General features: G+C 43.5%; 1 protein-coding gene across 1 annotated transcript in view; it reads left to right on the forward strand.

The window, feature by feature from the left end:
• The window catches only part of LOC120917505 (serine/threonine-protein kinase D1-like), a 170,238-nt gene that overhangs the window by 121,352 nt on the left and 33,193 nt on the right, over positions 1–15,693 (forward strand). Inside the window, exons 9-12 of the mRNA XM_040328842.1 lie at positions 695–806; positions 5,018–5,095; positions 9,304–9,568; positions 10,970–10,998. Coding sequence (XP_040184776.1) covers positions 695–806; positions 5,018–5,095; positions 9,304–9,568; positions 10,970–10,998 — 484 coding nt within the window. The remainder of the gene's footprint in view (positions 1–694; positions 807–5,017; positions 5,096–9,303; positions 9,569–10,969; positions 10,999–15,693) is intronic.

The following is a 15,693-nucleotide window of genomic DNA, read 5'->3' on the forward strand; positions in this document are numbered from 1 at the left end:
TTATTGTAAGTCAGACGTATGTCGGCTTCAACACATTTTTCCCTTCCTGGCGAGCCAGCTCGGCGCTGGCTCCCGCGACGGGGCTCGTAGGTGGTCAATCTCGCCGATAAAAGCAGCACGATTGACACAATATCGCGGTCACCTACTGTATACACGATGGGAAAATCTGAGCTTCTGGGTACGATGGTTCCTAATTGATGGACAGGCATCCGACCGACGCGTCACGAGATGCCGAAAGAAGCCGAACGTCGGTGCACATGCGCCGTATAGAGCCGCACCGACGTTCGGCTTCTTTTGGCATCTCGTGACGCAATGTATGCGTCGGTCGGATGCCTGTCCATCAATTAGGAACGCCCAGCCCCACCATCGTACCCGGAAGCGGCGGTGAGAACGCATATAGCAAACGGTACGTACGGACGATTTTTTTAAATAAAACCAGCCGATTCTAATTGTCATTAATGTGGGAAATGCAATGTTAAAAGTTTATTTTTAGGGGAACCACCCCTTTAAGTAGGAGAAATTAGATTGAGGACATCTAAAATAATAATCCAAAATATTTCATTTAAAATATTGAATTTGTAAAGAGTTCCAGTTATTGCATCTTTTCAACTGTTCGTAACCTTGTCTGATCATAATGTGGTAATTACCAGTTTTTCTGTGAGAACTTAACTAAAATTGTCTCTTATTCATTTAGTAACTTCATTCCCCTTATGAGAGTTGTACAGTCTGTGAGATATAACAAAAAGAAAAACAGCTGCGTGTTGATGGAAGGCTGGCTTGTCCATTTCACCAGCAAAGACAGTATGGTGAGTAAATGTACAATTATTATTATTACAGCTTCATAACGTGTTCCAACACACAGCTAATCCATACTGTAGGATATCCTGGCATTTTGTTACAAAGTATAAATGTACATATTGTATTATCCCACAGCAACCAACAACAATGCATCTTATATCAACCTAACAGCACTTTATTTGAAAACTAAAAAGTAAATATTAAAGTGGAGGTTCACCCTATAAAAAAAAATTCTAACATTATATCCAGCCCAGTTCTGCAAATAACATGACACTGACCTTTTTTTTTTCCCCCCTGTAGATATCGTTTAGCCATAGAATTCACCGCGGCTTCCGGGTAGGGAATCCCGCGGGAGTGGGCGTTCCTATTGACATGCCAATCAATTGGCATGCTAAACGACGTCGCACACAGCGCGTCACGACTTCCCGAAGGAAGCTCGGGTCGGCTCGGCTCTATTCGTAGCCTACGCACCGGCGCCGAATAGAGCCGAGCCGACCCGAGCTTCCTTCGGGAAGTCGTGACGCGCTGTGTGCGCCGTCGTTTAGCATGCCAATTGATTGGCATGTCAATTGGAACACCCACTCCCGCGGGATTCCCTACCCGGAAGCCGCGGTGAATTCTATGGCTAAACGATATCTACAGGGGAAAAAAAAAGGTCAGTGTCATGTTATTTTCAGAACTGGGCTGGATATAATGTTAGAAATTTTTTTTATAGGGTGAACCTCCACTTTAACTTTAAGCCCTGGTTCACACTGGGCTGCGGGAGTGAAGCCGTGCGAGTTCAGCTGAACTCGCACGGCTTCACTCCCGCTGGCAGTCCCGATTTCGGCCGCGATTTAAGAGACATCTGTGCAGGTTTCTGCACAGATATCAATTTAAATCGTGGCCCGAAATCGCAAAAAGTAGTACAGGAACTACTTTTTTAAATCAGTGCAGCGCCGCAGATGCGGCGTCGCACCGATTAGGACAGTGTCATTGCCAACAATTGCCGGAAAATGCTGCCGATTTGAGATGCGATTTCACATGTGAAATCACATCTCAAATCGAAGCAAATCGTACCCAGTGTGAACCTGGGCTAAATGATTAAAAAGGAAGTATGGCCAAAGCATTTTTGTGGGTCGCAGGAGTGGAATTACTTGGAGGATCCTCGAACATATTTTAGAATCCACACAGATGCTTGTTCGGCAGCTGGCTCATGTCTGAGAGGTGGAACCAGTCACTCCCGCCCTCTGTCAACTTGATCCAATGATTGCAGGAGGGACAGAACAGGAAGGGGTGACTGACAGTCATCGCTCTCTGCTCAGAGCTGACTGAGAAAAGAAGCGACCATTAGCACTGATCGCTCAGTTCTCAGGCTTAGAGCCAGTGGGGGACAGTTGCAGCATCAGAGAGATGTTGCAGCATGGAGTTTAGTAGTTCTCCTTTAAACAGTTCCATAAAGTCAAAAATATATATTTATTTATTTTCACTATGATGATTGTTCAAGAACAATGATTTTTAACAAATAACGTGTTTATAGTGAATAGAGCCCATGGAGTGTTACTCTTTTCTTTTGTGTACTTCTGGTCTTCCAAAATTCTGCCCAGCATAGAGTGGTGGTTGCAACTGCAATCTTTCTTGAAAATAAATCTACTCATTTTCTAAAATACCGTAACTCCAACCCATTTTCATACTAGATCATATTCATTGGAATACATTTAGAGCAGTGGTTCTCAACCTGGGGTCGAGACCCCCTCGGGGGTCAAATGACGATTTGCCAGGGGTCCCAGAATCCTGGGCTGTTCTTGAAGCTCGCACCGCTCTACCAGCCTTTTCGCAGCTGCCCTGCAGGTCTGTCCCTGGAGTCTGTGGCCATCCAGCTGGGCTGTTCCTGGAGCATGCGGCCTCCCACTCAGCCTCATCGCAGCCGCCCATTTAGTTCATGGCATGGCTGGGGGCAAAGACTAGAGGTCAGCTGACTGGTGATGAATGTGAAGTGGGAGGGGCTGGAGGAGACCCCATCTCCTGATTTAGGCATAGGTGTCACTGCTACGAGACACCACAAAGTCAGAGACACACTGGGTAACACTACCTGTGATTATAGTTGCCATTAAAAGCCCCCACTACAGTTCTCAGATCAGCAAATGACCTTGATCAAGAGCACCAAAGTTGGCTGATGAGAACCCCCCACTGCACTGCCACTCATTCCATTCCTCCCACCCCCCTCCAAAGAGTAAGAGAAGGAATAAAAAAAAAGAATACATGAAAAGCGGGGGAGGAAAAAAGAAAAGGGGAGAGAAAGAATACGAGAAAGAGCAAGAAAGACGGATGGGGGGGGGGGGGAAAAGAAATTAGGATAGAGGAAGATAAAAGGGAAAAAAAGGAGAACAAAGAGAGTGGTACATCCTAAAGTGTACCATAAGGGGTTTTAATACTGTGGGACTCGGGGAGCGATAAATGTTCATGGGTTAGGGGCGCAAATTACTTGTCTTGCCTTGGATGCCGACAACCTATGCTACAGAAATAATTTTACTGTTAGGGGTCCCCACAACTTGGGAAATTTTCTCAAGGGGTCACAGCGCTAGAAGGTTGATAACCACTGATCCTAACTGTGGATGCTTTACCCACAAATAGGCAAAAGGGCAAATGACTAGTCACCAGTATTTCTCTGGTCTCTTTGCAGCTGATGTTTATTTGCTTTTAAAGCATGCTTCCCAACATTCTGAAGTGATAAAGAGGGCCACATTTGTGCACACAGTATGCAAGCGAAGGACATATCGCTGTTATGGCCCTGGTTACAGGAACTACAGAAAATTATTGGCTAAACCACACAAGTGCTTTTTTTTTAACCTCAATTTTTCTATATTGGGTTTGCAAATAACAAATGCAGTAATATAAAAGTTTGATAAACATTTTAGTGCAGCTTAACACTTTTGGTAGTAAAATAGTACATTATGTATAGGAATGTGTTCATCAGACCTAAAGGAGGGATAACTTAAGCCCCGTACACACGATCGGAATTTCCGATGGAAAACGTCTGACAGACTTTTCCATCGGAAATTCCGACCATGTGTATGCCCCATTGGAAAAATTCCATCGTGTGTACGCGGCATAAGGCTGCAGAGGAATTTTATCTCAAAAGAGGGACAACCCTTCCAAACAAGGGGCAGTTGGGAGAAATGTTTAAGCTACCTGTGATTGCCATTAGGTTGAATGGGCTATGTAATTAATTGAGTACTGATTCAGTTGTTGCTTTCAAGATAAGAATGTAGCTATAATTGTGTGTGAAGGAAAGATACTCAAAACTTCAATTATCTTCCCATCTAGTCAACTTCTGAGTTCCAAAGTATGCTTTGAAAGTGTGGAATGACTTGATGGTATTTGATAATTGTCTGGTAATGCACTGGGGAGATCTTCCCGCCAGACTTCCCAGTTCGGTCCCATCACAGCCATTATTTGTGGGCCTAGTGTTAAAGTGTATCTGCAGGCAAACTTTTCTTTTATTCATTTTGACTAGAAGTGTGAAGGGTTATGCCGCGTACACACGGTCGTTTTTTGTGATGAAAAAAAACGAAATTTTTAAAAACGTCATTTAAAATGACCGTGTGTGGGGAAAACGTTGTTTTATGTCTTCTGAAAAACGACAAAATAAAAATTTGAGCATGCTTCAATTTTTTATGTCGTTTTTCAAAACGTCGTTTTTTGTGTCATAAAAAATGACCGTGTGTAGCTAAAACGACGTTTAAAACAACGTTTTTAAACCCGCGCATGCTCAGAAGCAAGTTAGAACGCGAGTTTGAATGGAACAGAGTGCTGTCGTACGTGCTGAACGTAACCACGCTTTGCTAGAGCTTTTGGAAAAAACGATGGTGTGTATGCTACGTCGTTTTTTAAAATGAAGTTTGAAAAACATCGTTTTTTTTCATCACAACAAACGTCATTTTTTTTTATCACAAAAAACTTCGTTTTTTTTTTTATCACAAAAAATGACTGTCTGTACGCGGCATTAGAGTGCCTGTTACTGGCCTTTATTGGGGAAGTTCTACCTCAACATTGTCACCAGGACAGGAATTGAGGGGAAGTTTAAGAGGGACACAGATTACATTTGGCTGAAGATGCACTTTGAGGTAGAAAAGCCTAGCTATGAACATTGTGTGTGTGTGTGTGTGTGTGTGTGTGTAGAGGGATCTAAAATTGGGTACTTTATTGATATGTTGACATCAGTTGTTTTCTTTTACAGAGGAAAAAGCATTACTGGCAACTGGACAGTAAATGTATTACATTATTCCATAATGAGACAGGTGGCAAATTTTACAAGGTATGAACATGTTATTATTATACTAATACTGCATACAATTACATCCCTATATTTGATTACACTGTTCCAAGATCCATGAATGTTTATACTTTATACTTGATAGCACAATACCAGACCCGTACAATTTCTCACTTGACTATACCATAGCAGGTCCCTGTATATTTGTGTGTACTAATAACACCATGCCATTACATGTCTACACTTGTACATCATATCAAATAATTGTATGCATTTAAAAACACCATATAAAACCACTTGACCTTTACTCAATAGAAGATCCTGTTACCACATGTCCCTATACTGGTTTATTACATAACAAATGCCATTTCATTCCAATTCTAACTTAGGTTTGATGCTGGAAAAACAAGGGCCTCATTTACCTTAAGAAGACAAATATTACCATCCTATGTACATAGCAAACGATGTTACTGTATTAATGGTTTATATAACACCGTATTTTTTCTGAACCATATATCAATGCTTGATTTGTTTTGTTCTTACCGATGCACACAATAAAAACTTTAAATAAAAAATAAAATAAATAAAAAAGAAGACAAATATTGCCCTAATGAACTGTTAGAGCCGGTTCACACAGGGGCGGCACGACTTCGGGGGCGACTCGGCCAGGCGACATGAAGACGACATCTAAGGCGACTTGCAAAATGACTTCTGTATAGAAGTAGTACAAGAACCTTTTTCTAAGTCGGAGCGACTTGCGTCGCTCCTATTAGAACGGTTCTATTCACTAGAATGGGACGCGACTTGTCAGGCGGCTGCGTCGCCTGACGAGTCGCCCCAGTGTGAACCGGGTCTTAAAAAGGTCCTGTGTAAATCTTTCAATTTCTCTACAATTAAAAACAAACAAAAACCCTAATCACAAAGCTCACACTCCTGTTGTCCAGTCTGTTGGCTGCTGTGCTTTTTTTTTTATAAAGAAAATGTAAAGGGGAAAAAAAGGATAGCTGGTCCAAATCAAGCAAACATAATTGTATAAGCAGATTGAGCAAACTAAGTGGGTATTTTTTTTTTAAATCAAAAAGGTGTTTATTGAACATACACAGGTTCACACAAGTGTTACAGCTCTCCATTGCACGTATACAAGTCGAGTCCTTACCAACATATAACCGACTTATAAATTCGGACACATCCCTCACTCCGCCCACTGGAACCGGCACTCCCCTTGTTTCCAATATACAAGCCTTCCCTCCCACCATCAATAATACATACGACAGGCCTCACGAATCCCACATACATATACATCTACAGGCACCTCAAAAGTCTAGTCATGACCAGTTCCCCGGGGCTCAAACCCGGTGTGTCCAGCCACAGCCCCCATAACTAAGTGGGTATTTAATTGAATTCTCTTTACCTGTTTTATTTTGTAGTGTGTCAAAAAGATGCAAGCTTAAATGCATGCAACTTATTACTGACAAACTTTGAAGGCTAAACATCTAAAAACATAAAACCCTTATGCCTCGTACACACGATCGGAATTTCCGATGGATATTCCGACCGTGTGTGTGCCCCATCGGACTTTTTTCCATTGGAGTTTAGAAAGAGAAAAAAATCGGAAATTCTGATCGTCTGTGTGGAACTCCGACGGAGAAAAAAAAACATGCATGCTCAGAATCAAGTCAACGCATGCTTCAGAACCATTAAACTTCATTTTTCCCGGCTCGTTATAGTGTTGTACATCATCACGTTTTGGACGGTTGGAATTTTGATGTGACAGTGTGTATGCAAGACAGCTTGAACGGAATTCCATCAGAAAAATCTCTCTGAGTTTATCCCAACGGAAGATCCGATCGTGTGTACGGGGCATTAGGCTATGGGTTTCATGCATCAGGTTGGTCCAAGAATAAATAGGCAAAGTGTGCTTTGCTTTCTTTTATCAGTTTTCCCAGACAGGAAGAGTACTGGGGGTACTAGGAAAAAAAATATGCCTCATGTAACAGCAAGGACCTTTATGATTAAGCCTATTGGGTGAAACATGTCAGAGGAGTGATCCTGGGAAGCTGTCAGTTGATTACAATTTTGCCTGTGAAGACATCATCTATGTGAAGATTTTACTTTGGGTTATACTAAGACATGTGCAGGAGTCATGGACTCCAAACCAGCACTTGGATCCAGCATATGTGGGGAGCATTTGGAGGATTGGAGCAGCGGAGTTTGTCTTTTGACTCTATACACAGTAGTAACCTTGATGTTTTAAAGTACAGTGCCTCTCCTTAATATCGATTTTAATAACAGATAAGGTACTAGGACCCAGGGCAAATTTTTACTAACTAAATGCAATTGTAATGACCGTTGCAGGCCTGACACTTGGGGTATGCTGCAGGAGATTCAGGGTACATGTCTCAGGTTCCAGGTCCTTCAATTGATACTGGTACACTGATTGCTAAATCTTCACACCGAGCTACACCATTCTTGATCTCTGAACTAGTACCTTGCATATAATCTTAGTTTATACCCACCTCAGACATTTCATAACAAGTATAAATCTTCTTCATATTCTACATCTGCACACCTGACTGCAACGCACTACTTTTACTGCATTTCAACACTTGTATACAAAACAACATTACAATTTCTCTTTCTATTTTTACCAGATTGTAATGGATTTCTTTTTCACTGCATCTATTTAGACCAGATCTGATTGTTGCATCTCCATACTGTATCTCTTCCTTAGAAATTCATAACTTAAGACTTCCATTCTCTGTATAAATGTTGCCTGTTGGCAGTGTATATGCAGGCTTCTGTAATACAACTGCCATCACTAAACCTAATTATATCCCATATTAATCATTAAATCTCTTAAACATGATGGGCCAGATTCACAAAAGGGATACGACGGCGTATCTCTGTTTCTATCTATGCGACTGATTCATAGAATCAGTTACGCATAGATATCCATAAGATCCGACAGGTGTAATTGTTTTACACTGTCGGATCTTAGGATGCAGTACCGCGGCCGCCGCTGGGGGGAGTTTGCGTCGTAAACCAGCGTCGGGTATGCAAATTAGGAGTTACGGCGATTCACGACGGATATTCGCGTTCACTACGTCGCCGCTAGTCTAGTTTCCCGTCGCAATTTTAGTCGTCGTTTGACCTGCCTTAACTTTACACAGCAATCGTATTGCTGTATAAAGTATGGCCGTCGTTCCCGCGTCGAAATTTAAAAATGAACGTCGTTTGCGTAAGCCGTCCGGGAATACGGAATTACTCTATGCGCGTCGCCGTTCGAAAAAATTACGTCACGGCGCGCAAAGCACGACGGGAATTGCGAAACTGAGCATGCGCAGTAGGTCCGGCGCGGGAGCGCGCCTAATTTAAATGGCACACGCCCATTTGAATTGGCCCACCTTGCGCTGGAGGCTGCCGGCGTAGGTTTTCATCGCAAGTGCTTGGTGGATCAGGCACTTGCGATGAAAACTTCCGACGGTGTAACGTATCTACGATACGTTACACCGCCTCTCACCTACGTGAATCTGGCCCGATGTGCCTTATACAACTGTTACAACTTCACTTTCACATTAAAGTGGGAGTTCACCCAATTATGTTGTTTTTTCTCTTTTCCCCTTAGATTCCTGCTTGTTTTGTCTAGGGGAATCGGCTAGTTGTTTTAAAATATGAGCCGTACTTACCGTTTTCGAGATGCATCTTCTCCGTCGCTTCCGGGTATGGGTCTTCGGGAGCGGGCATTCCTTCTTGATTGACAGTCTTCCGAGAGGCTTCCGACGGTCGCATCCATCGCGTCACTAGTAAGAAAGAAGCCGAACGTCGGTGCGGCTCTATACTGCGCCTGCGCACCGACGTTCGGCTTCTTTCGGAAAATCGTGACGCGATGGATGCGACCGTCGGAAGCCTCTCGGAAGACTGTCAATCAAAATAGGAATGCCCAGTTCCGCAGCCCATACCCGGAAGTGGCGGAGAAGATGCATCTCGTAAACGGTAAGTACGGATCATATTTTAAAACAAATAGCCGATTCCCCTAGAGAAAACGAGCATCCATCTAAGGGGAAAAAGTGCCCTCTAAGGGTGAACCTCCGCTTTAAAGTATACTGCATGCAAATGACTATTAGGACTTTTTATGTCTGTGTCCTACCTGATCATAAATTTAACATATCTAACATATTTATGTATAGAAAATGATATACAGAATTGCCAGCAAAACCTTAAAATTTACCTTTAACCTAATTGTATTTCAGGAAATACCCCTGTCTGATATCCTCCACATTGAGGCATTTGATACTAAACCCAATGGGCTTGCAAAAGATGGGGAGACCCCTCATTGCTTTGAGTTACTGACAGATACTTTGGTGTTCTATGTGGGAGAGCGACGTTGCACTCCACAAGGTGGGCATAATAGAGCAGATTCTGGAGACACCTGGTACAGAATGATCCGAAAAGCCCTGATGCCAGGCATGGATGAGAGCAGCCCTCCAAAGAAGTCACCTCAGTCAAGTATTCCAGGTGAGATGTTCTGTTCTCATAACCAATTTAATTTGTTGTCTATTGTAAAACTGCATCCCAATTTTACAGCAGGTTGCTATAGAGTAACAGAAAAAAAAATCTATATTTTCTGCCAAAAAAGTATTTTGTTTACAGTGTTATTTTTCTAGTTGAACCTACATATCCCTCTGCTAGATGAGAGTTGACAAATTTTGACTTGGATGGTAAGAATATTTTAGAAAATATATGAAGTTTAAAGGGGTTTTAGCCCCCATTCACACCTAGGCGTTTTGTCGCCTGTAGTGTGACGCCGCAGCAGCCCCGAGACGCTGGAGGGATGAAAACACATTGCCCTCTATGGAGATGGTTCACATCTCCACGCCGAACGCTGTACGCCTGAAAAAAAGTCCCGGACCTTTTTTTCAGGCGGCTTTCGGCGTTCGGCATAGGAGATGTGAACCATCTCCATAGAGGGGGTGAAGGCTGCATTCACAATCGAGACGTTTTGTCTCCGCAAATCGCGGTCCAAAACGCTGCAATTTTTCGCCGCAATTCGCGGGACAAAACGCCGAGATTTTGTACGCCTAGGTGTGAATGCAGCCTTAAAGGTTTGTTTTTTATTTTCCTAATAGGTTCCTTTAAGCTAGTACATTGTTGGTTCACTTACCTTTTCCTTCCATTTCCCTTCTAAGGGGCAGATCCACATACCTTTCCGCCGGGCGCAGCGTATCTAAGATACGCTACGCCGCCGTAACTTATCTTTTTTAGAATCCTGAAAGAATTTGCGCCGTAAGTTGCGGCGTAAGGGCGTGGAATTCAAATGGATGTAATGGGGGCGTGTTCTATGTAAATACGCTGTGACCCGACGTAAACAACGTTTTTTTTTTTTAGGGCTCTTTCACACAGAGCGGATCCGTAATTGCTCCGCTCCGTTAGCCCGTTTGGCTCAGCGGGGATTCCTCCGTAAATCCCCGCTGAGCTGTCGGCGGACAGGGCGGTCCCCGCACACTGTGCAGAGACCGCCCTGTCTCTCCTCCGCTCTCCCCTATGGGGAATCGGATGAATACGGACCGTGTGTACAAATACTGTATGCTATTTCTTAAATATGAACCATATAACATGTTCTCTATTTCCTCGTTGTTCTGTGGGAGCTCTCGGCCCGCCGAGGTCCTCGGCGGCTTCAGGGCTGAACTGGCCGAGGAACTCGATGTGTTTGGCACGTCGAGTTCCTCGGCCGTGTGTACGGGGCCTCAAAGAATCAAAAGCTTGCCCTTGTAGCTGTGTACCCCGCCGGGAACTGATATATGCAGCATTAGGAATATTATACAGCTAATTAGGGAGGGGAATGGTGATAGAGCTTACATTTTTTTTTCTTAATCATTATTAAATAAGTCTATATTTTTCTACTTTAATTTTCCATAGGAGCATATCTTGAACCACAGAATAATTTGGTAAGTCAATTTATATTACACAGAATGTTCACATACTAGCTTTCTACTTTCACATACTACTTTAATATTACAACTGTAACGAGTTGTATATAATTGCCACACTTTTTCATTGACTCTTCCATTTTCTTGAGTACATGCTACCTTTTTATTAACTCCTCCACAACCATTGACATATGGCATACATTGGCAGCAGCTGTGGGATTTTACACACTCAGGCCCAGACTTGCGGCAGCGTATCGTAAATCCCCCGCGGCTAGGGGGGGCTACAATTTAAATCAGGCGCGTCCCCGCGCCGATCCAACAGCGCATGCATCGTCCGCGATTTTTCCCAGCGTGCATTGCTCCAAATGACGTCGCTAGGACGTCATTGGTTCGGCGTGAGCGTAAATTGCGTCCAGCCGTATTCTGAATCGACTTGCGCAAACAACGTAAAAATTCAAAACTCGGCACGGGAACGACGGCCAAACTTAACATAGGATACCCCTCACATAGCAGGGGTAACTATACGCCGGAAAAAGCCGAATGCAAGCGACGTAAAAAAAAAGCGACAGGCGGGCGTTCGTTTCTGAATCGGCGGATCTCCTCATTTGCATATTCATCGCATATACAAACGGAAACGCCACCTAGCGGCCAGCGGGAGATTGCAGCTTAAGATCTGACGGTGTAAGTCACTTACACCTGTCGGATCTTAGGGAGATCTATGCGGAACCTGATTCTATGAATCAGGCGCATAGATCCGACCGACGGAACTCAGAGATACGATGGCGTATCAGGCGATACACCGTCGTATCTCTATCTGAATCCGGGCCAGTGTGTATAAATAATGACAAGCCAACTTGCTTTCAGGTGGAAGCCACCCAATCGCTTCCACACACCCCTGGTACATTAGCCCGTATGTTATGTCTCTGCTTTCTGAAAATATATAGGGCCAGATTCACAAAAGAGATACGACGGCGTATCTCCTGATACGCCGTCGTATCTCTGTTTTAGGTGCTTCCTAACTATGCGACTGATTCATAGAATCAGTTACGCATAGTTTGCCCGAAGATCCGACAGGTGTATTTGTTTTACTTAGGATGCAATACCGCGGCCGCCGCTGGGAGGAGTTCGCGTTGTAAACCAGCGTCGGGTATGCAAATTAGTACTTACGGCGATCCACGGCGGTTTTTCGCGTTCGCTACGTCGCTGCTAGTCTAGTTTCCCGTCGCAAAGTTAGTCGTCGTTTTAGCTGCCCTAACTTTACACAGCCCAAGACGTCCGGGAATACGGAAGTACGCTACGCATGTCGCCGTTCGAAAAAATGACGTCACTTTGCACAAAGCACGGCGGGAATTTCGAAGCGGAGCATGCGCAGTAGGTCCGGCGCGGGAGCGCGCCTAATTTAAATGGCACACGCCCATTTGAATTACGCGGGCTTACGCCGGAGGCCGCCAGCGTAGGTTTTCATTGCAAGTGCTTTGTGAATCAGGCACTTGCGATGAAAACTTGCGGCGGTGTAACGTATCTACGATACGTTACGCCGCCGCGATTCTACGTGAATCTGGCCCCTAATGTTTTGGGGGTTTTAACTGATCTTCAGGCCTAAAATATTTTTTTAAGCATGTGAATTTTTTTTTAAAATAGCTCTGTGGGCAGAGCCAAGCTGGAGTGCAAAATATGTTTCTTGTAAAGGTGAGATTTTGCACTCAAGCTAGGAGACAATTTTGGCAAAATCACATCGCGTTTCAAGTGCCATTAAGACTGACTGGCACCCAAAAGCCCATAGGGTGTTTTGTCACAATTGCTGTGTGATTTGGAATCACGGCCAGAATCGTGCCAATTCCGCTCATGATTCCAAGTTTCTAGGTGTGAATAGGGCCTTAGGGTAAACAATTGCTTTTTTGAAAAACCAATGGACATGTCTGCCTTATGCTGTTCATCATTCACAGTGTGATTAACCACTTGTGGACACCTTCACGACGATATACGTCGGCAGAAGGGCACGGCTGGGGACAGGCACGTACAGGTACGTCGCCTTTAAGAGCCCAGCCGTGGGTCGCGCACGCGCCGCGCTCGTGACCTAGTCCTGAGCTCCGTGACTGCGCCCGCGGGACTCGCAGACCCGTTAGCCGCCAGTGTCCCGCGATCGGGTCACGGAAGCTGAAGAACGGGGAGAGGTGAGTGTAAACAAACCTTCCCCGTTCTTCTACGTGGCTTGTCACTGATCGTCTGTTCCCTGTAATAGGGAACGACGATCAGTGAGGTCACACGTCCAGCCACACCCCCCTACAGTAAAAAAAACACAACAGGACACACTTAACCTCTTAGCGCCCCCCTAGTGGTTAACCCCTTCACTGCCATTGTCATTGTCATTTTCACAGTAATCTGTGCATTTTTATAGCACTTTTCGCTGTGAAAATTACAAAAATGTGTCAAAAGTGTCCCATGTGTCCGCCATAATGTCGCAGTCACAAAAAAAATCACTGATCGCCACCATTACTAGTAAAAAAAATATTAATAAAAATGCCATAAAACTATCCCCTATTTTGTAAACGCTATAACTTTTGCGCAAACCAATCAATAAACGCTTATTGCGATTTTCTTTAACAAAAATATGTAGAAGAATACGTGTCGGCCTAAACTGAGGGAAATTTTTTTTTATTTTTTTGGGGGATATTTATTATAGCAAAAAGTAAAAAATATTGCATTTTTTTTTAAATTGTCGCTCTATTTTTGTTAATAGCGCAAAAAAAATTGTTTGGGAGCCACGTCGCACGACCGCGCAATTGTCAGTTAAAGCGACGCAGTGCCGAATCGCAAAAAGGGGCCAGGTCCTTTACCTGCATAATGGTCCGGGTCTTAAGTGGTTAAGACTTCACTATATGTAGAAAAATAGTGCAGCGCAAATAATACAATAAATACAATAATAAATCAATAAATAAATTTGGTAAAGTCCATAAAGTGCAAAGTGATAAAAGTGCTCCAAAAAATCAATAGTGATCAAAGGTGCAAAAAATCTTCAACAGATCCGTGATCCACAGGAAAGGGTTAACCTCCACCAAGAGAAAAGGGTGGCCTCTCACCTCAATAATTCGACCTGTGGCTAGGTCAAAAGGCAAGAAGCAAAATCTCCAAAGATTGGTAATCAGCTTTACATGGGTTCAATTTCCAAAGAATCCACCAGATGGCACCAGCGGGCAATAAGCAAGGCAACACTCTCCCATACAGCAATAACATGGACCGAAAAGGAGTAAGAAGGACAATTCTAAGTGCTAACTGCTTAAAACGTTTAATGAAATTTAAAAGCATAAGATAAAACACTCACATAATCCTGCACTCATAGACCGAGTGCAGGTATAACAGCAGTTACCGGAACGAACGTCCGGATCAATGCACACAGCTTGTTGGGTCTCTGTGAGGCAAACGCGGATGACGTCGACGTAGCTCCTCCCCCTCGTACGCGTTACGTCCCAAAGTGGGCGGGACTTCATCAGCGTGGGGCCCGCCCCACGCTGATGAAGTCCCGCCCACTTTGGGACGTAACGCGTACGAGGGGGAGGAGCTACGTCGACGTCATCCGCGTTTGCCTCACAGAGACCCAACAAGCTGTGTGCATTGATCCGGACGTTCGTTCCGGTAACTGCTGTTATACCTGCACTCGGTCTATGAGTGCAGGATTATGTGAGTGTTTTATCTTATGCTTTTAAATTTCATTAAACGTTTTAAGCAGTTAGCACTTAGAATTGTCCTTCTTACTCCTTTTCGGTCCATGTTATTGCTGTATGGGAGAGTGTTGCCTTGCTTATTGCCCGCTGGTGCCATCTGGTGGATTCTTTGGAAATTGAACCCATGTAAAGCTGATTACCAATCTTTGGAGATTTTGCTTCTTGCCTTTTGACCTAGCCACAGGTCGAATTATTGAGGTGAGAGGCCACCCTTTTCTCTTGGTGGAGGTTAACCCTTTCCTGTGGATCACGGATCTGTTGAAGATTTTTTGCACCTTTGATCACTATTGATTTTTTGGAGCACTTTTATCACTTTGCACTTTATGGACTTTACCAAATTTATTTATTGATTTATTATTGTATTTATTGTATTATTTGCGCTGCACTATTTTTCTACATATTCACTTTGAGATATTTTTGAGTTATATCTACAGTGCTGGCTTGCAATTTAGTTTCATTTTTATTGATTTTCCAGCGCTGAATCACTTTTTATTTACGTTAAGACTTCACTACCTTACCCGAAGTATGAAAAGTAATGGGCTGAGACTCGGCAAGCTTAGAATCAAAGGCCTCAAACAAAATGGGCAAACCAAATTATTTACAGTTATATTTTTATATTCTGTTTGTGTAATAATGTAACTTGGAGCCATTTTCAAGATACAATGGTTATAGAAAAGACCCACCCCCTATACAAATAAACACATTTTGTTGCTTTGTAGCCTGAAATTGGGACAGATGCAGTTTTTGTTTTATCCAGGTCCGTGTTCATCCGATCCCCCATAGGGGAGAGCGGAGAAAAGACAGGGCGGTCCCTGCACAGTTGGTGTTATATCTTTTACTTGGATGTTGTAAGTTACGCTAGTAAATACAGCTGGATAAAGCAAAAACTGTGTCTGTCTTCATTTCAGGCTACAAAGCAACAAAATGTGATTATTTTAAAGGGGGGGAAGTCCTTTCTATACCCACTGTATGATACTTGTTTAGAAGTCCT

The sequence above is a fragment of the Rana temporaria genome, chromosome 11 (genome assembly GCF_905171775.1).
Source record: "Rana temporaria chromosome 11, aRanTem1.1, whole genome shotgun sequence".
NCBI lineage: Eukaryota > Metazoa > Chordata > Amphibia > Anura > Ranidae > Rana > Rana temporaria.